Source organism: Mytilus edulis, chromosome 7, assembly GCF_963676685.1.
Source record: "Mytilus edulis chromosome 7, xbMytEdul2.2, whole genome shotgun sequence".
Lineage (NCBI taxonomy): Eukaryota > Metazoa > Mollusca > Bivalvia > Mytilida > Mytilidae > Mytilus > Mytilus edulis.
This window is the reverse complement of record NC_092350.1, coordinates 24,071,930-24,094,058: the sequence shown is the minus strand read 5'-3', so window position 1 is coordinate 24,094,058 and position 22,129 is coordinate 24,071,930. Positions and strand designations below refer to the sequence as shown.

Sequence of the window (22,129 nt, the reverse complement as noted above, 5' to 3'; positions counted from 1 at the left end):
TTCTGTTGAACTAATAGGAGTTAATATTGAAATAAAAAAAAGAAAGAAATTACAGAAAACTCAAAATTTACAATAGTTTAGTTTAGGTAAGCTTATTTGAAAATAATAATAAAAAATAAAAGTCACCGATGAGTTAACAATAAAGGCAACAGTAGTATACCGCTGCAATTCATAAATCGATAGAGAAAAAAACAAATCCGGGATACAAACTAAAACTGAGGGAAACGTATCAAATAAAGAAGATATTTCAATTTAAATGCTAAAATATGGCATTTTTGCACCAAAGGGAGATAATTTGGAGCTTTTTCAGTCATATATACATTTTCAAGGTGATCTGACGAATGTATATTTTTGAAAGATTTTTGTACCATATGATAAAGTAACAACTAATAAAAGTAATTAATAAAATTTGTAATGAAATTATTATTTTTTTTATTTTTTTCTAAATTGTTTATACGGGTCCGTGAGCCTCCTTAAGACATACAATTGCTTTAAATTTTGACACAAACTTATAACTGATAAAACATTTTTTTATAAAATAGGTTGATGTGTCTTTGAACCACTATAAATGTAGTATTTTTACCCAAGCATATTCACATTACAACAAACATTAAAACAACTTTTAATTGGTGCCTGCTAGTCTTCCCTTTTAACTGGTTTATTTCATGGAATGTTACAGATATATTGGTTAACAATCCCAATCACAACTAGAATTAGTCATGTAACTTTTAAAAATACCAGAGGTAAACTTTCGCAGTTTATTTTGAATATATCAATGATTAAGACAATGAATACATCTTATTTGATTCCTGTGAAACTACTCTTATAATATCTTTTGTAGACCAATCCCTAAACCTAAATCACAATCTCACCTTTTTTGAAACACAATAAATCTTTCTTGTACACAATACAAAAGGAAGCAGCTGCTAGTACCCCTAAACCCCCTAGACACAGTAGAAGAACTTGACACACTTTATCACCACATGGGATTTTTAATGAGTCTTCATTTCCTGAAATAGAAAAGACAATTAATATTAATACTTAAAACAACTGTAGTATTGATGTTCCTCATACAAAGAACACATATAAAAAAATGGAAAACAACACGTTTAATAATTTATTGCGTCCAAAGCTCTTTTCTGGATTTACCTTCATAAGGAACGCTCAAAGCCAAACATTTGAAATCCGAAGATGGATAAGTACCGAAAATCGTTACCTAAAATAACAAGTCAGAACAACAAAATGAAGGAATATCTTAGTCCATAACTTTTTACTGTTCTTCAATAATTAAAAAAGAACTTCATGAGTGTATTTATCAACTTTCATTAATGAATACTATTGACCTTTAATTAATATTAAATTTAACTTAACATTGACTTAATGAACCATGAATATTAGGCCAGGGATGAAACCTATAAGACAGACATGTACACTTAAAAATCATTCCATACACCAGTCATAGTTGACTTAACTGTTTATAACGAAAAGGACTAAACCAGCCACTCAATATTGTGTCACAGAGAAAAGTGAGTATTTAACATCACTTAAAAACTGCAAATCTAGTTTTAGTAGTTGCTGAACCATGAAAACAAGTGAAACTGCGACCTTCAGTTCACCTATGATACTCCCGTCAACCGGCCAAATATAATAATGTAAAAAGCTGCAAGTGTTCAGTTAAGAGGACCTTGTTTAAAGATGAATCTGAAAACGCATCACAATGTATAAACAAACTGATATAAATCTTCAAACCAAGTTTTAGAAATTCTTATGATGAATGTCCTGAGAAAGATGCAACGAAAAATATTCATGGGACAGATGGATGGACTGACGAATGGATGAATGAACATAGGGATGAACAGACAAAGGTAAAACAGTATACCCCCAATTTTTATAAAGCGGGGTATAATAAAGTCAAGGACAATGCATATATAAAAACCTTATAAAAAAGGTATACAAGGTATGAATCATAAATCATCCAGATCTTCTACCCGCTTAAATACTCAGGTTCGTACAAAAACACCACTAATTAGTTGTCTTTATGTCTTTCAATCCGATAACATTCTATTAGATTGACAACAATGTGTGAACAGGACAAACACAATAGGTATTAATGTAAAAAAAACAGGGGTGCAACAGTCAAATTTGTGTTATTTTCTTAACCACTATTAAAAACAAACAAACAAAAAATATTTGTTTGTTCACACAATACACCAAAGACAAATTTGATCAACTTAACAAGTAAAGTTGAAGCAACAAGACATCATTAAGATGGGAAACATCTCTGTTGGCCATGCTGTGATTAAATTGTGGTAAAAAAGTTGTATCTTTACCATAGGACATGGGGTTGTCAACTGAAACCAAAGTTGTTGACCTTGAATTTTGAACTGGTAATATATGTTAAGTATAAACTTTGCAATCATAATAGATCTCAATATATAAGGCAGACACAACCGTTACCATAGGACAATAGGGGTCAACTGAAACCAAAGTGTTTAACCTTGACCTTTGACCTAGGAAGTTTTACGTACTTTATGACACACCCTTTAGGGTTTGTCAAACTTTGAAAGTATAAAATTTCCCAAGATATAGAGTAGATATGAACTTTGCAATCATAATAGTTCTCAAGATATAAAGCAGACACAACCGTTTAGTTTAAACATATTTATTCATTGTGGATTGGGAAAAAAGTTTTACAACTTATATTAATCCCTTTCCACTTTGTAGGTGCGAGTGCTGCCTTGTAGCGGCATTAGATAGCTCTTTTTCTAACTCTACAATTGTATATTTAACGTGCAAGAGATATGGCTCTCTCTCAACATGGGTCAGTCTTTTATCGTCCCTTCCGACGAACTATCGTCGTTTCCTCAAGACCATACACGCAAATGGTGTCAAGGGAGAGCCGAAAATTCAGACACAACTGTTACCATAGGACATCAGGATGTCAACTGAAACCAAGGTGTTTGACCTTGACTTTTACCTAGGAAGTTTTACAAACATTGTGACGCACCTTCTAGTATTGGTTATTATCCCCGGCTTAGTATATTTCTAGGATTTCAATTGGTTAACGCAAGTCGTTACAAAACCCATAGCCCCTAGGTGTTGCTAACCCATATCCCCAGACGTTGCTAACCATTATCCCGGGGAACTTCACGCAAGTTTTCCTTAGTTCCATGATTGCTCCTTGTGAAATATTGAATTCTGTAGATTATCCATGATGTTTGTAATTAAATATTTAATTCATTAACGATTTTGTCCTATTATGTCGATCATTTACACTCAATTCATTAACTGAATCACTTAACTGCCGCATTTTCAAGGAATGGGACTACTGACCTAGCTATGCAAATGACCCACGTTGACGTCACACCATCTATACGTAACTCTCACAACATTGAGCGCCAAATTTGACTCAATCCAGTTTCTCTGTCTCCGTATTAAAATTAAAATGTCTTATATTTGACTACCAGAGTGTAGGCTGCTACCCTACACCCCGTAAAAACTATGTAAAATTTCAAAATTTCAATAAAACTTGTTTAGATAATCTATTAATGAAAAAAACGTTGTTTTCACGTTACACTTTGTTCCCGAATTTCCATAAAACTCGCCCGATTCGGACTAAGAAATTATAACAGTTCTCTAAATGGACCACAGTTTGTAACGAATGGATGGACAAACTGAGCAATGTAGGGCTTATGCAGTGGGCTTTAGGGTATCAAAATAGCAATAGATAAAACAGTTAAACAAATTGCAGTTTGATTACTCTTCCTACATACTGAACAACTGGTAAAATATCTAAACAAATTGCTAAAGTGAAAGGTTGTTAGAATGAAGTGCGTGGCTGTGCTGTGAAAAAAAATATTTTACAGGCTTATTCTACTATGAATTAAACTCTTCAATCTTTATACTAATTTGCTGCATATGGATAGAATTGATTTCTCTTGGAATGATACTGCTCTCATATCTCCAGTCATCACTTTTTTCTAACTAAGGTTTTTTGTATGAAATTATGTTTTTCGATTCAAATTATTAACAACATATATTTTATTAAAATGTAAAATCAGTAAATATAATGAAATTTAATAATTAACATGAAAGGAAAGCATGACTGATCATAATATTTTTAACAAAAAAACATTAAGCTTCATGCAAAACTTGAAGGTCACTTCTTGCGTTGAATATAAACAAATAAAACTTTTTTTTTTTAAATCACATGTTAAATTGTGGTTTGAGTCTTCATAATGATTAAGATTGTATTGAAGCTTACTTGAGAAATTGAGTGAACGATGTGACCAAACGCTACAAGGTCAGATAAATAGAATAACAAAATGAACTGACATAAGACTTACTAAAACCCAATGAACCCTCCCTGAAAGGTGAAACAAACTGACATACCTCTGCATAACTTTGTATTAATGACTTTCTTGATTATAATTTTTTCTTTGAACAAAATCATCAATGTTTTGTTATTGTCTTCTTCAGTCAGTTTAAGATTTAATTTGATCCAGGTTTCAATCCATGATCCATTCTTTGTTGGATTTTCAATAGATGTTAGGTGTTTTGTTATATTTTTATCCTGAAAACAATATACAATGTTCAATTAAGATAAGATATCTTAGGGTACTTACCTGACCCTGTCATATTGTGACAAAGAAATTGTTATTATACATTTGGGCCAATTTAATGCCCATGGGTTTAATTAAGCTTTATAATCAAACAATAAATTGAAAAAGACTTGATACATTGTACATATATATTTCAACTTCATTTACATTGTAATAAACTAGTCAGGTCACATGATGATAAATGCATTTAATAGCAAACATGTTATAATATGACTATATGTATATCGAGAAATTTTAGGAAAATAATTTCTTTTGTCACTATTCCAAAATTCCTCCTTCGGTACATCGAACGTGTAAGATAGCATACTCATCCTGGGTCTCATTGTCACGTAATTGGAGGTCATACAATGTTACAGACGCATAAAATAGTCAAGCGATACCAATCAGTCAATGGACCAAAACTCAGGAGTTCAAGTTCTTTTTTTTTTATGAAAATTTATGCAAGTAACCTCCCAAAAAATAACAGTTAAATGACATTGTCAATAGATAGGTAAGATGTTCAAGCATGAATAGATCAGAGGTACAGAAAAGTTTTCTACATAAGTCTTTCTTACGGAGCGAAAGACGGACATACAAATTGAAAGACAGATGTACAGAGTCTTGAGTAACCGACCTTCTTTCTTGCAATGTCAAAATTTTTAATCTTGAAATTAAAGATACTACCGACACAGATAAATCTGCTTCACATTTAGACCTTTTTCTCGAAATGACTACTTATTGTAGGTTAAATATCCATAAATTTATGACAAACGCGATGATTTTAATTTTCCTATAGTCAATTTCCATTTCTGTGTAGCAACATCCCAGCGGCACCAGCATATGGAGTATATGTATCTCAATTGATACGTTACTCTAGAGCTAGCTCAAAGTACGTTGATTTTGTTGAACGAGAAATACTGCTTTATCAAAAGTTGCTGAGACAGGGCTATGAATCAATCAAATAAGGTCATCACTCTAGAAATTTTACGGTCGCGATCATGAGCTGAAGTGTGTCAGAAATCATATCTGATATTCTTCCTCAGTCATAATAACATTCATTCACTACCGAACTGAACAAAGAAATAACACGACGGGTGCCGTATACGGTGCAGGAAATGCTTACCCTTCCGGAGCACCTGATTTCACTCCCGGTTTTTAGTGGAGTTCGTGTTGTTTCTTATTTATTATTTGTAACTGTTGATGTAAATGTCTTTTGGTTTTATGAGTCTTTGTTTACTCCTTGGTTTTGATTGTTATTGTCTTCTTTACGAAATACAATGAATGAAAAATGAATTGTCATTATGTCATCAATAATCTCTGGCATAGAAGTTATGAGGGATGTGCATACTCTATATAATGAAAGGGTGAAGTCCATGATTTTGTTAGGGAAATCCAAGAAATCATTCGGATGAAAATGTAAAATTGGAGATCTGGGACTATCCATATTATGGAGATGTACGAATACATAACAATATAAATGTGAGGTGAAATTTCTTTTAAATCAATGCTTTGGGTTAAGTAGCAATTTTGTAATTTTTCCATTGATAAAGGGGCATAAACAAGGCCGTTAGTTTTCTCGTTTGAATTGTTTTACATTGTCTTATCGGGGCATATTATAGCTGATTATGCGGTATGGGCTTTTCTCATTGTTGAAGGCCGTATAGTGACCTATAGTTGTTAATGTCTGTGTCATTTTGGTCTTTTGTGGATAGTTGTCTCATTGACAATCATACCACATCTTCTTTTTTATATAACTCTAGAACGATCGGAAAATGATACCAACATTCAAACGTGATCTGTATTTTGTGACAATAAGCATTGTGTAAAAGTTTCAAAACTTTTGGTTTAGGCTAACTCAAGTTAGAAAACAAAAACTAGACATTTTGCAATTTTTCCAATTAAAAAGGGGCATAGCTCTAGAACTAGAGGTAGCTTGATCTGTGTTTTGTGGTTATAAGCGTTGTGTTTAAGGTTCATAACATTTGGATGAGGCACACTCAAGTTAGAGAACGTACACGAATTTAGGACGTACAGACGGACAAGGGTAAAACTTAACGCCCCCTCCGCTTCGACGGGGACATAAAAAAGTCGTTTTGTTGTTAATACTAGCAGTGCCTTAAAAGGTAATGTCAAGATGAAAGTGTAAGAATAAGTACCTGAATAAAAGCAGTGAATGAAGGCTGTCTATTGGTATGCAAAACTTTGGCATTTAATATCAAGTTATTCACTCCATTGATACGCTTGCATTGAACCAAATCAGCATCAAATGGTTGATTCAAAACTGGAATGGAGTATTTGATCTGTTATATGAAGATCTATGGACAGCACTCAAATTCAAAACCATAAGTCTTTTGGTAAAGCATGTTTATTCAAAGCTTGATGATCAAAGATATATATATAATAATATATGCTAACTGTTGAGACTCAATAAAATTGAGAATGGAAATGGGGAATGTGCCAAAGAGACATCAACCCGACCATAGAAAAAAACAACAGCAGAAGGTCACCAACAGGTCTTCAATGTAGTGAGAAATTCCCGCACCCGGAGGCGTCCTTCAACTGACCCCTAAACAAATATATACTAGTTCAGTGATAATGAACGCCATACTAATTTCCAAATTGTACACAAGAAACTAAAATTAAAATAATACAAGACTAACAAAGGCCAGAGGCTCCTGACTTGGGACAGGCGCAAAAATGCGGAGGGGTTAAACATGTTTGTGAGATCTCAACCCTCCCCCTATACCTTTAGCCAATGTAGAAAAGTAAACGCATAACAATACGCACATTAAAATTCAGTTCAAGTCAGTCCGAGTCTGATGTCAGAAGATGTAATCAAACACACTATGAAGAAGACACTTGCTTCATGCATGGCACAGCTTGATATAACAACAGAGGTTGAACACTGAACAATTACGGCAAGTATGGACACTATATTAAAGCTTGACACAGCTATGAATATGAATTGTGATTAAATATTTGACACAGTTAAGGTTTCTGACATAGATTGAGTATGGTCAAATAACGGAAAAAAATGAAATTAGACTTTAAAACTCTTATGGTCAACATTTAATTTCAGCATTATCTCGCCTGCATACACCGATAATTTAATTTATTAATTCATTTGTATACAATGTTATTTAGCCAAGTTTTTAAAGGAGTTCACTTATTTTAAAAAATATATGTTTATTCAACAGTTCTCGAACAAATTTACCAAATAAATGGGGAATGTGTCAATGGGACACAGATGATGCCCAACTAGGATGTAGTATTATAGAGGGATATAACTCAAGAATGATAAAAGTAAGAGAATGGATACAAAAATTTCAGCATTTTTTTCCATTTGAAAAGGGACATTACTCTACGAAGGTAAAAGTGACGCAACCATATTCAAACTTGATCAATGTTTTAACTTTACGGTAATAAGACTATAGTTTCATGACATTTGGTCGAGACAAACTAAAGTTAGGGAATGAAACCAACTTTAGGACTAACGGACGGACATAAACAGGGACAACGGTAAAACTTAGTGCTACAGTAGGGTTATAAAAATAATAACATTCCTTACCGACAAACCATGTACATGAGGTCAAGGTCAGATGAACAACCTACTAGACTGAAATGCACCCTTACAATCATCCACATTGCTGTTCAAAGAAAAGCAACTAAAGTAGGTTTATTTTTTTATCCTTTCAACCTTAATATGGACAAATGTGTAAACCAGTTTAATGTTTATCCTTTGAACCCAAATGTAGACAAATTTGCGAACAGATTCGAAAAAAAAATGCAAAGCCATAGTTAAATTTGGCATATCAAAGAACCCTGTAAATTCTTTTTTTTCAGAAATCAAACAAATTTTAATTTTTTGGACCATTGGATCCTCAATGTTAAATTAAAAATTTGGGGCACAAAATCGAAAATCACATTTACATTCTCGTTCAATAAATAATCAATTTATACAAAGTATTAGAAAAGTATCGTTCATGACTCATTTTTCCATAATGGTTCGGACAGTAATCCCCAAATTCTATCCCGACCAACCTTTTGAAGAATAGAACCTTGTGTGGCATTTCATAGAGATCCATACACAAGTTATAATCTTGAAACAAGCAAAAGGCTTGTTTTTGGCCCATAATTCCTTAATGGTTTGGGCCATAACTCTCAAAATCAATCCCAATTACTTTCTTTAGAGAATTGAAATTTCTGTGGTACAATTTCAAAGAGATTCATACACTTGGCTTCATCTTACGGGGTTTATTTTTCACAACTGGTTCGAAACGCCGTGTCTGGTTTCTTTTATTATTTTAATGAACGCAAACTATGTAAATCATTAAGTCCGGGATTTCATTACCAAAAAATAGTTTAAATCTTGACTTAATTTTTCCATTGATAAAATATTTGGTTTAAAAGTTTGGTTGTATCTGTAGAAAGCTGAATTCAAACAGGATACCAGATCCTTATTTTTACGGAGATTTAGTTTACCTTGCATGAAAATTATGAAACTATCCAGTTAAGCTTATTGATCCTAAATGAATAAACTCTTTCTAAAAATTCACGGATTCCACACTGTGATAAGATGTATGAATATTGTTTTTATTGGTATTAATATTGATTTTCTTACCAGTAAACTAAAAACAAAATAAGTACTATTGTTAAATATATATAAACATTCATGACTACAATCTGTCAATATCTATAACTTGGCATTGCACAATATTATGTTATTCTCTGACTGTTAATGACGTCTTTACACTAAATGCATCGGAGGGTAGATGTGTATTTTGAATTGTTAATTCAGTCTTATATCCATGCTTTGTTTTTATTAGTTGTTATTGGCTCTGAACTAGCTGTCTATAACTGTGTGTACTCTCAGATCTGTGCTTAATATTGTTTTGTTGTTGGGAGGTATATGTACCCGACCATGTCCACTCTGTGTTCTGTTAGATGTATTTCTATTGGTATTCATCTAATGAGTTTATTAAGCCTTTTTCAACTGATTTTTATAGTTTGTTCTAATGTTGTACTGTTACATCACTGTCCCAGCTTAAGAAAGGAATGAGCACCAACTTCTATGTGTGACCCCGCCCTATTCTGTAAGTGCCTATTCCAAGTCAGGAGCCTGTAATACAGTTGGTGTTGTTTATTACTGTGTAACATAATTGTTTATTTCGTTCATTATTTTGTACATAGACCAGGACGTTAGTTTTCTCGTTTGAATTGATTTGTCCTTTCGGGGCCTATAACTACGAGCTTAGTTGTTAATTTCTGCATTATTTGGTCTCTTTTGACGAAATTGTCTCGTTGGCAACTATACCACACCTTTTTTTATATTGACGAAAACATGAATACTGAAATCTAATAGACTTAATTCCAAGGTCGTTACCTTTGAATGATTTCTTTTGAAAAATGATACTTTTTTGTTCAAATTCAAGAGATAAAACAGTGACCTTTATCAATAAACCCATCTCCGTGCACATTGACATTTCAATCTATCAATATAATTTCTCTCAATGATTTTTTCTTATATACTGATTACTTTGAAGAAATGTGATATTTACATTTCAATCTATTCAATTAGCAAAAACGAAAGTGTCTCTTCATCTTTGATGCAAGAAGCCCTACGATTATTTATAATTGGAAGAGAAATCATTAAGCTATTTAACCATTAGAAAAAACATTATTCATACCTGCTCTATTTACTATATTAACTATAAGTTTAGAAAATCCAAACCAACACTTATAATTAGCTTCAATATCTTCACGATTCCAGTTTTGAATTTGCATTCCAAACCATTTTTCACTTTTGCCATCAATGAATCTCACTTTTTCAGTTCGTTTTGTTTCTACATTGAAGAGTGTTGTACCACTTTTCCCACCAGTCCATTTTAAAGTACCTTTGCAATGTTCATTGTAGAAGCACTTTAATAACAATTTGTCTGAATACAGTTGACCAGCAAACATCACTATAATGAAATCAAAAACGTAATAGCTAAACAACTTGATTTTGAATGATTTGTCTTAATTAAACATAATACAGATTTAACCTGTCACAATAAAAAAAAGACTTTTTGTGTATCAACATAAATTTGTTTTATTTAATCAATATCATTATTAGGAAAACTAGCTTTGTATATAGATGTGATATGATTGCCAATGAGACAACTCTTCACATAAGACCGAAACGACACAGAAATTAACAATTATAGGTCACCGTTCGACCTTCAACAATGATCAAAGCCAATACCGCATTGTCAGCTACAACTGTGAGTGTATCCCTATGTCATTTCATTGTTATCCCTATGTCTCGCATTCTGTGACGTTTTTCACACTCTAGACAAAATCTGTTAGCTAAAGACAAATGAAATGCAGACGCCACAAATGACGCTGTTGATGAAATGTAGGATAACTCTGTCTGGCTTTAATGGCATCTCTGTAATATCGACTTAAAAAAGTGCGTTCATTTTTAAGTAAAATACAGAAATTAAAAAAATAGATAACTGTGGATTCATTATCAAACGTTGTAATTGATGAAAAATGCTTCATCTGGGTTTTTTGCTCTATCAATTATATAGATATTATCTCATCTATATAAATATTTTGTATTTAAAGCAGATGACTAGGTAATATTTATGTAGGAACTTTGGTTCTTTCCAACCATACAAATTATATATATTTTTAGTATGCAGCTAATTTTTTACAAAAAACTTGTAAGTGTTAAAATAAACATACACTGACACGGTGGGTTCTCTGTTGATTTTCCATATGTTCCACAAAAGCATACCATAAACAAAAGAAGTTGTAAAATTGTTGAACATAATGTCGTGAGCCTGACATATTGAAAGGCACGATTTAAATCTGAAAAGAAATTTAAGATCAACTCATAACTGTTTTAGCAGAGCAAGATTTTTTTCAGTGTGCAATGCATTTCTTGTTGCAATGTTATAAATAATCTCTGTATTTTAAACATGTTTGCCAATATATGGTAAAATGATCTGTATCCAATTTTATTAAGGAAATGCACATTGGATATTCACATGTTTACCATATGTACATACAAATGTATCAATTACACATGAGGACCTAGACCACCTAATCTATATTATTATACCTCAGTATGTTTTTTCTATATAAAAAATTATGAAATAGTTGTGCTATTTCATTCCACAGACTATTTGCCAGTCAATCGCTTCAAAGACTATTACTCGGTTACAGCAGATTTCAGTCAGTATGTAGCTAATGGTAATATCTTTGGTTTGCTTGCTTGTTAGCTGAACCGTGACGTCATTGTTAGGTAAAGTAAACTTCCCTCCTTTAATAGTAGACTAGCCCAACAGATAAAAAATCTATCTCTCTGTATAACTAAGCTACTTTAAAAGGAGGGTAGTTTACCTTACCTAACAATGACTTCACGGTTCTGCTAACAAGCAAGCTAACCAAAGATATTACCATTAGCTACATACTGACTGAAATCTGCTGTAATAGTTTCATAATCATTTTAAATTTATCATATGTACGGAAAATTTAACACCAGTTTTTCTTGTCTTGATTGCAATTAATGAACTATTTACAAATACAAGAAGAACTATAAAAAAAAAACCCGTATAGTTCATTTTGTGCATGTCAAGTTATGTGACATTTTTTTCCTTTTTTTGAAGTTTCAGATGATATATGTACATTTTTAGAAAATTAGTTAATTTGGTATATAAAAACATTTAATGACTGTGTTGTTCAGTATAATAAAACACCTAATGACTGGTTGTGCGGGTCATAGCAAGTTTGTTGTCCCTTCGAATACCAACTATTGCTCTCGGCTTTGCCTCGAGCAATAGTTGGTATCTCAGGGACAACAAACTTCCTATTACTCTCACACCCAGTCAATAGATGTACTATTAAACGAGAAGACGTTATTTTGTGTGTCGCTTATCTTCCTTCTGCAATAAATTAATCATCATGCTTCTGTGTCCTTTAGGTACCATGCATAGTCGCATTTGTCATCCATTCTTATGATTATTCAGTTGTTGTATTTTTTAGAAAAACGAAAATAAGGCGTCCGGATATTGTTTCCGTCATCTGACCGACTTTTAAGTCATACACACGACTTCCGGTTGTAAACTTTTAAACATACCATAATTACTCGGGGACAGGACAATTATTTTCACGTTATTCTGCATGTATACTATGATTATACTCCTATAGTATACTATATAGGGACTCTCTATATACTACAACAGAGATCGCCGTGCAGAAGAAACTTCGAATTGACAGTTTATAGCAAATACACTTTACTTATAATATACGTATGTTTATAGTATACAGTAACGCGAAAATCATGGAATTTAACAGATAAAATAACGGACTTTGTAAAACTAGAGGCTCTCAAGAGCCTGTATCGCTCACCTGATTCTACTTGGGTTTTTGAAATCAAATAAAAAAATATAAAATTTGGCTAAAAGTGACAACACAACCTCATTTATAAGGAAAGGAACATGATTAATTTCATTCAAAAGTCCCCCACTGGCGGCCATCTTGGATGACGGATCGGCTACAAAGTAACAACACTTGGTCAGCACCTCATAAGGAACATTCATGCCATGTTTGGTTTTATTCCATTCAGTGGTTCTCTAAAAGAAGTCATTTGTATGCATTCCCAATAGGGTCCTATGTTAAACTAAGTCCCACGCTGGCGGCCATCTTGGATAATGGATCAGCTACAAAGTAACAACACTTGGTCAGCACCACATAAGGAACATTCATGCCATGTTTGGTTTCATTCCATTCAGTGGTTCACTAGGAGAAGTCATTTGTATGCATTTCCAATAGGGTCCTATGTTAAACTAAGTCCCCGCTGGTGGCCATCTTGGATAATGGATCGGCTACAAAGTAACAACACTTGGTCAGCACTCCATAAGGAACATTCATGCTATGTTTGGTTTCATTCCATTTAGTGGTTCTCTAGAAGAAGTCATTTGTATGCATTTCCCATAGGGTCCTATGTTAAACTAAGTCCCCGGCTGGCGGCCATCTTGGATGATAAATCGGCAACAAAGTAACAACACTTGGTCAGCACCTCATAAGGAACATTCATGCCATGTTTGGTTTCATTCCATTCAATGGTTCTCTAAAAGAAGTCATTTGTATGCATTTCCCATAGCGTCCTATGTTAAACTAAGTCCCCCGCTGGCGGCCATCTTGGATGATGGATCGGCTACAAAGTAACAACATTTGGTCAGCACCTCATAAGAAACATTCATGCCATGGTTGGTTCCATTCCATTCAGTGGTTCTCTAGAAGAAGTTCAAAATGTAAATTGTTAACGACGACGACGACGGACGACGCCGGACGACGGACGCCAAGTGGTGAGAAAAGCTCACTTGGCCCTTCGGGCCAGGTGAGCTAAAAAGGGAGAGGGCTTAAAATAATTTTCCTTTCTCCAAGTACCTTTGACTTTTGATACCTTTTCTGAAATTCTCTAGACATTAAATTACAAAAATTCACCCTACAACAGTTTAAATTCTTTCAACAAAGATCTAAATGCCCGCGATTTCGACTACCCTGTAGGGTATTGGGCCAGATTATCATACAGTATAAAAATTATTCTATTTAATTTTTCATGTTTACAAATATATTTTATAGTGTAAAAAAACAATATTACTTGTAGATGTTTGTGAGTTTTTTTCTTAATCCATTGAGTCGTACCATTTGACTGATTAATTAAAATATCGGAGTTTTACTTTAAAAGTATATTCAATGATTTATATAGAATTAATTATCTACGTTAAAGGTCGTGGAGAAGAGTTAATGTGTAAAAAGCTTTGAATTGATCAATTATTGATATAAATGAGTTAGTAAAATTTGAATTTTTGTGAGAAGTTGAGTGCTTTATAAAATGCATAATGCAAAAGATAAGGACCATATTTTTTTCATTATATTCATCCCTTTTTTCTGAAATGTTCTCAGAGGTGCACATATTTGCTTTAATACAAGTACATCTCAGCTCATATGTCCTTAGTGAATGTGATATTAATTCTTCATGCTGTGGATTTGACAAAATTATACCTTTATTATATGTATAAAAATATGTAAGAGTGTGAGCACGTGTGTGAGCACGTGTATACATATAGTGATTTTTTAAAAATGTTTTTCAAAATACAACTTTCAATCAAGAATCCTAATAAATGTGTCTCGGGCAGTTGTTACTCATTTATAGATTTTTTTTTGTTTTGAACTGTTAGTAGGCCTAAACATAAAGATACTAAAAACATTATTTACATTCACTCTTTACAATTAAGGAACACCAAATTGTCATGTGACACTTTTATTGGTCGAAAGCACGTTGCTTTATTCTAAATAGGATAATAATAAAATTGTATATCCAACAGACAACAATTTTAATGATATAATAATCTGTGTTTATTTTGTTTCATATATTTGTTTAACAATTAAGTACTTCAATAATCATGCTAATGAGCATTTAAAATATTATAGATATAGGTCCATTATTTATGTTTTTTACTTTCAGTAATTCCTCGCCATAAAAATACACGCGAATTCATGGACAAAAATAAATTCCCGAAATATAGTACATGTAAAACACAAATTTACAATAATCTATCCCTAGGGTCGGAAATTCATAGTAATTCGAAAAATTCAAAGTTTTGTAACAGATAATTTATGATTATGACAACATAACTGATGATTCATGTCAACACAGAAATGCTGACTACTTTGCTGGTGATACCCTTGAAAGAAAATCCCAACCAGCAGTGGCATCGACCATGTGGTTGTAAATAAATTCTTAAGATACTCAATATCAATCCCCCTTCCACCTGGCCTATTTTGAATAATAACAAGTAACTTTGATGTACAAACCAAATGGGTCTTTCCATTGAAGTTTCTGTTTTCTTAAGTTTCGGTAGCCCTTTATTCCCTCCTTCCTGACAGCCACTGACAACACCTTCCCTCTTTTCTTTATTTTCCAGTTCTCCAATCCTTTGTTTTCCCTTTCATCTAAAACAGAACAATAAGTACATTTATCATAAGCAAATGCTTGTAAAATGAAAACAAGAGGCTCCTATATAATTAAACTAACTGGATATAGCTGAAAAGAACAGACTGTGAAATTATTATGAGTTTATTCTTATATCAATGCGCAGAATGAGACTGAGTGAATTTGGCCACAATAATTAAGAACGTGCAGTACTTTTGTGCTGACATGAATTATCATTGATATGCTCATGTTGATAAATTAACTGTTTACAAAACTTTTGCATTTTTGAAATACTGAGGTTTATCTACCTCAGGAATAGATAATCTTAGCTGTATTTGGCAAAACTTTTAGGAATTTTGGTCCTCAATGCTCTTTAACTTCGTATTTTATTTGGCCTTTTTGAATTCCAGCGTCACTAATGAGTCTTTTGTAGACGAAATGCGCATCTGCCGTAAATACAAAATTTAATCCTGGTATCTATGATATGCAATTTTCTTTAAATCACAATATATACCTACAGTTTTGTCCATTCTTCTAAAATGTCAATAATAAATGAAAAGCATTAAATAGTTTCTGAATTTAAAGTATACTTTTTCTTGAACTACAGATGAGTTTAAGTTTCAATTGTATAAATAACTCTTAAGAAGATGTTTGAGAAAAAATATATTGATCTAATCTATTTTTTGCAAGGTACGCACATACCAAATATAGTTATACTATCTCTTATAATAAGAGAGAAATTAACATTACAAAAAATCTGAACTTTCTTTCAAGTAGTCAATTAACCATGAAAATGAGGTCAAGGACACTTGACATGTGAAAGACCAAACTTCGTAACATAAGGCATCTATATACAAAGTATACAACACCCAGGTCTCCCACCCTGTAGGGTATTGGGCCAGATTATCATACAGTATAAAAATTATTCTATTTAATTTTTCATATGTACAAATACATTTTATAGTGTAAGAAAAAAAATATTACTTGTAGATGTTTGTGAGTTTTTTTCTTAATCCATTGAGTCGTATCATTTGACTGATTAATTAAAATATCGGAGTTTTACTTTAAAAGTATATTCAATGATTTATATAGAATTAATTATCTACGTTAAAGGTTGTGGAGAAGAGTTAATGTGTAAAAAGCTTTGAATTCATCAATTATTGGTATAAATGAGTTAGTAAAATTTGAATTTTTGTGAGAAGTTGAGTGCTTTATAAAATGCATAATGCAAAAGATAAGGACCATATTTTTTTCATTATATTTATCCCTTTTTTCGGAAATGTTCTCAGAGGTGCACATATTTGCTTTAATACAAGTACACCTCAGCTCATATGTCCTTAGTGAATGTGATATTAATTCTGCATGCTGTGGATTTGACAAAATTATACCTTTATTATATGTATAAAAATATGTAATAGTGTGTTTGTGTGTGAGCACGTGTATACATATAGTGATTTTTTAAAAATGTTTTTCAAAATACAACTTTCAATCAAGAATCCTAATAAATGTGTCTCGGGCAGTTGTTACTCATTTATAGATTTTTTTGTTTTTGTTTTGAACTGTTAGTAGGCCTTAACATAAAGATACTAAAAATATTATTTACATTCACTCTTTACAATTAAGGAACACCAAATTGTCATGTGACACTTTTATTGGTCGAAAGCACGTTGCTTCATTCTTAATAGGATAATAATAACGTTGTATATCCAACAGACAACAATTTTAATGATATAATAATCTGTGTTTATTTCGTTTCATATATTTGTTTAACAATTAAGTAATTCAATAATCATGCTAATAAGCATTTAAAATATTATAGATATAGGTCTATTATTTATGTTTTTTACTTTCAGAAATTCCTCGCCATAAAAAAAACACGCGAATTCATGGACAAAAATAAATTCCCGAAATATAGTACATGTAAAACACAAATTTACAATAATCTATCCCTAGGGTCGGAAATTCATAGTAATTCGAAAAATTCAAAGTTTTGTAACAGATAATTTATGATTATGACAACATAACTGATGATTCATGTCAACACAGAAATGCTGACTACTTTGCTGGTGATACCCTTGAAAGAAAATCCCAACCAGCAGTGGCATCGACCATGTGGTTGTAAATAAATTCTTAAGATACTCAATATCAATCCCCCTTCCACCTGGCCTATTTTGAATAATAACAAATAACTTTGATGTACAAACCAAATGGGTCTTTCCATTGAAGTTTCTGTTTTCTTAAGTTTCGGTAGCCCTTTATTCCCTCCTTCCTGACAGCCACTGACAACACCTTCCCTCTTTTCTTTATTTTCCAGTTCTCCAATCCTTTGTTTTCCCTTTCATCTAAAACAGAAAAATAAGTACATTTATCATAAGCAAATGCTTGTAAAATGAAAACAAGAGGCTCCTATATAATTAAACTAACTGGATATAGCTGAAGAGAACAGACTGAAATTATTATGAGTTTATTCTTATATCAATGCGCAGAATGAGAGTGAGTGAATTTGGCCACAATAATTAAGAACGTGCAGTACTTTTGTGCTGACATGAATTATCATTGATATGCTCATGTTGATAAATTAACTGTTTACAAAACTTTTGCATTTTTGAAATACTGAGGTTTATCTACCTCAGGAATAGATAATCTTAGCTGTATTTGGCAAAACTTTTAGGAATTTTGGTCCTCAATGCTCTTTAACTTCGTATTTGATTTGGCCTTTTTGGATTCCAGCGTCACTAATGAGTCTTTTGTAGACGAAATGCGCATCTGCCGTAAATACAAAATTTAATCCTGGTATCTATGATATGCAATTTTCTTTAAATCACAATATATACCTACAGTTTTGTCCATTCTTCTAAAATGTCAATAATAAATGAAAAGCATTAAATAGTTTTTGAATTTAAAGTATACTTTTTCTTGAACTACAGATGAGTTTAAGTTTCGATTGTATAAATAACTCTTAAGAAGATGTTTGAGAAAAAATATATTGATCTAATCTATTTTTTGCAAGGTACGCACATACCAAATATAGTTATACTATCACTTATAATAAGAGAGAAATTAACATTACAAAAAATCTGAACTTTTTTTCAAGTAGTCACTTAACCATGAAAATGAGGTCAATGACACTGGACATGTGAAAGACCAAACTTCGTAACATAAGGCATCTATATACAAAGTATACAACACCCAGGTCTCCCACCCTGTAGGGTATTGGGCCAGATTATCATACAGTATAAAAATTATTCTATTTAATTTTTCATGTGTACAAATACATTTTATAGTGTAAGAAAAAAAATATTACTTGTAGATGTTTGTGAGTTTTTTTCTTAATCCATTGAGTCGTATCATTTGACTGATTAATTAAAATATCGGAGTTTTACTTTAAAAGTATATTCAATGATTTATATAAAATTAATTATCTACGTTAAAGGTTGTGGAGAAGAGTTAATGTGTAAAAAGCTTTGAATTGATCAATTATTGGTATAAATGAGTTAGTAAAATTTGAATTTTTGTGAGAAGTTGAGTGCTTTATAAAATGCATAATGCAAAAGATAAGGACCATATTTTTTTCATTATATTTATCCCTTTTTTCGGAAATGTTCTCAGAGGTGCACATATTTGCTTTAATACAAGTACACCTCAGCTCATATGTCCTTAGTGAATGTGATATTAATTCTGCATGCTGTGGATTTGACAAAATTATACCTTTATTATATGTATAAAAATATGTAATAGTGTGTTTGTGTGTTAGCACTTGTATACATATAGTGATTTTTTAAAAATGTTTTTCAAAATACAACTTTCAATCAAGAATCCTAATAAATGTGTCTCGGGCAGTTGTTACTCATTTATAGATTTTTTTGTTTTTGTTTTGAACTGTTAGTAGGCCTTAACATAAAGATACTAAAAACATTATTTACATTCACTCTTTACAATTAAGGAACACCAAATTGTCATGTGACACTTTTATTGGTCGAAAGCACGTTGCTTCATTCTAAATAGGATAATAATAACCTTGTATATCCAACAGACAACAATTTTAATGATATAATAATCTGTGTTTATTTTGTTTCATATATTTGTTTAACAATTAAGTACTTCAATAATCATGCTAATAAGCATTTAAAATATTATAGATATAGGTCTATTATTTATGTTTTTTACTTTCAGAAATTCCTCGCCATAAAAAAAACACGCGAATTCATGGACAAAAATAAATTCCCGAAATATAGTACATGTAAAACACAAATTTACAATAATCTATCCCTAGGGTCGGAAATTCATAGTAATTCGAAAAATTCAAAGTTTTGTAACAGATAATTTATGATTATGACAACATAACTGATGATTCATGTCAACACAGAAATGCTGACTACTTTGCTGGTGATACCCTTGAAAGAAAATCCCAACCAGCAGTGGCATCGACCATGTGGTTGTAAATAAATTCTTAAGATACTCAATATCAATCCCCCTTCCACCTGGCCTATTTTGAATAATAACAAGTAACTTTGATGTACAAACCAAATGGGTCTTTCCATTGAAGTTTCTGTTTTCTTAAGTTTCGGTAGCCCTTTATTCCCTCCTTCCTGACAGCCACTGACAACACCTTCCCTCTTTTCTTTATTTTCCAGTTCTCCAATCCTTTGTTTTCTCTTTCATCTAAAACAGAACAATAAGTACATTTATCATAAGCAAATGCTTGTAAAATGAAAACAAGAGGCTCCTATAAAATTAAACTAACTGGTCATAGCTCAAAAGAACAGACTATGACATTATTATGAGTTTCTTCTTATATCAATGCGCAGAATGAGACTGAGTGAATTTGGCCACAATAATTAAGAACGTGCAGTACTTTTGTGCTGACATGAATTATCATTGATATGGTCATGTTGATAAATTAACTGTTTACAAACTTTTGCATTTTTGAAATACTGAGGTTTATCTACCTCAGGAATAGATAATCTTAGCTGTATTTGGCAAAACTTTTAGGAATTTTGGTCCTCAATGCTCTTTAACTTCGTATTTTATTTGGCCTTTTTGGATTCCAGCGTCACTAATGAGTCTTTTGTAGACGAAATGCGCATCTGCCGTAAATACAAAATTTAATCCTGGTATCTATGATATGCAATTTTCTTTAAATCACAATATCTACCTACAGTTTTGTCCATTCTTCTAAAATGTCAATAATAAATGAAAAGCATTAAATAGTTTCTGAATTTAAAGTATACTTTTTCTTGAACTACAGATGAGTTTAAGTTTCAATTGTATAAATAACTCTTAAGAAGATGTTTGAGAAAAAATATATTGATCTAATCTATTTTTTGCAAGGTACGCACATACCAAATATAGTTATACTATCACTTATAATAAGAGAGAAATTAACATTACAAAAAATCTTAACTTTTTTTCAAGTAGTCACTTAACCATGAAAATGAGGTCAAGGACACTGGACATGTGAAAGACCAAACTTCGTAACATAAGGCATCTATATACAAAGTATACAACACCCAGGTCTCCCACCCTGTAGGGTATTGGGCCAGATTATCATACAGTATAAAAATTATTCTATTTAATTTTTCATGTGTACAAATACATTTTATAGTGTAAGAAAAAAAATATTACTTGTAGATGTTTGTGAGTTTTTTTCTTAATCCATTGAGTCGTATCATTTGACTGATTAATTAAAATATCGGAGTTTTACTTTAAAAGTATATTCAATGATTTATATAAAATTAATTATCTACGTTAAAGGTTGTGGAGAAGAGTTAATGTGTAAAAAGCTTTGAATTGATCAATTATTGGTATAAATGAGTTAGTAAAATTTGAATTTTTGTGAGAAGTTGAGTGCTTTATAAAATGCATAATGCAAAAGATAAGGACCATATTTTTTTCATTATATTTATCCCTTTTTTCGGAAATGTTCTCAGAGGTGCACATATTTGCTTTAATACAAGTACACCTCAGCTCATATGTCCTTAGTGAATGTGATATTAATTCTGCATGCTGTGGATTTGACAAAATTATACCTTTATTATATGTATAAAAATATGTAATAGTGTGTTTGTGTGTTAGCACTTGTATACATATAGTGATTTTTTAAAAATGTTTTTCAAAATACAACTTTCAATCAAGAATCCTAATAAATGTGTCTCGGGCAGTTGTTACTCATTTATAGATTTTTTTGTTTTTGTTTTGAACTGTTAGTAGGCCTTAACATAAAGATACTAAAAACATTATTTACATTCACTCTTTACAATTAAGGAACACCAAATTGTCATGTGACACTTTTATTGGTCGAAAGCACGTTGCTTCATTCTAAATAGGATAATAATAACCTTGTATATCCAACAGACAACAATTTTAATGATATAATAATCTGTGTTTATTTTGTTTCATATATTTGTTTAACAATTAAGTACTTCAATAATCATGCTAATAAGCATTTAAAATATTATAGATATAGGTCTATTATTTATGTTTTTTACTTTCAGAAATTCCTCGCCATAAAAAAACACGCGAATTCATGGACAAAAATAAA

The 22,129-nt window shown here is 31.7% G+C and overlaps 1 protein-coding gene across 1 annotated transcript in view; it reads right to left on the bottom strand.

Annotated features, from left to right (window-relative positions):
* Positions 1-22,129, bottom strand: part of LOC139481074 (uncharacterized) — a 36,259-nt gene that overhangs the window by 5,179 nt on the left and 8,951 nt on the right. The window contains exons 4-11 of the mRNA XM_071264149.1: positions 20,113-20,250; positions 17,793-17,930; positions 15,471-15,608; positions 11,331-11,456; positions 10,289-10,564; positions 6,758-6,882; positions 4,393-4,573; positions 873-1,010 (exon numbers count right to left, since the gene is read on the bottom strand). Coding sequence (XP_071120250.1) covers positions 873-1,010; positions 4,393-4,573; positions 6,758-6,882; positions 10,289-10,564; positions 11,331-11,456; positions 15,471-15,608; positions 17,793-17,930; positions 20,113-20,250 — 1,260 coding nt within the window. The remainder of the gene's footprint in view (positions 1-872; positions 1,011-4,392; positions 4,574-6,757; positions 6,883-10,288; positions 10,565-11,330; positions 11,457-15,470; positions 15,609-17,792; positions 17,931-20,112; positions 20,251-22,129) is intronic.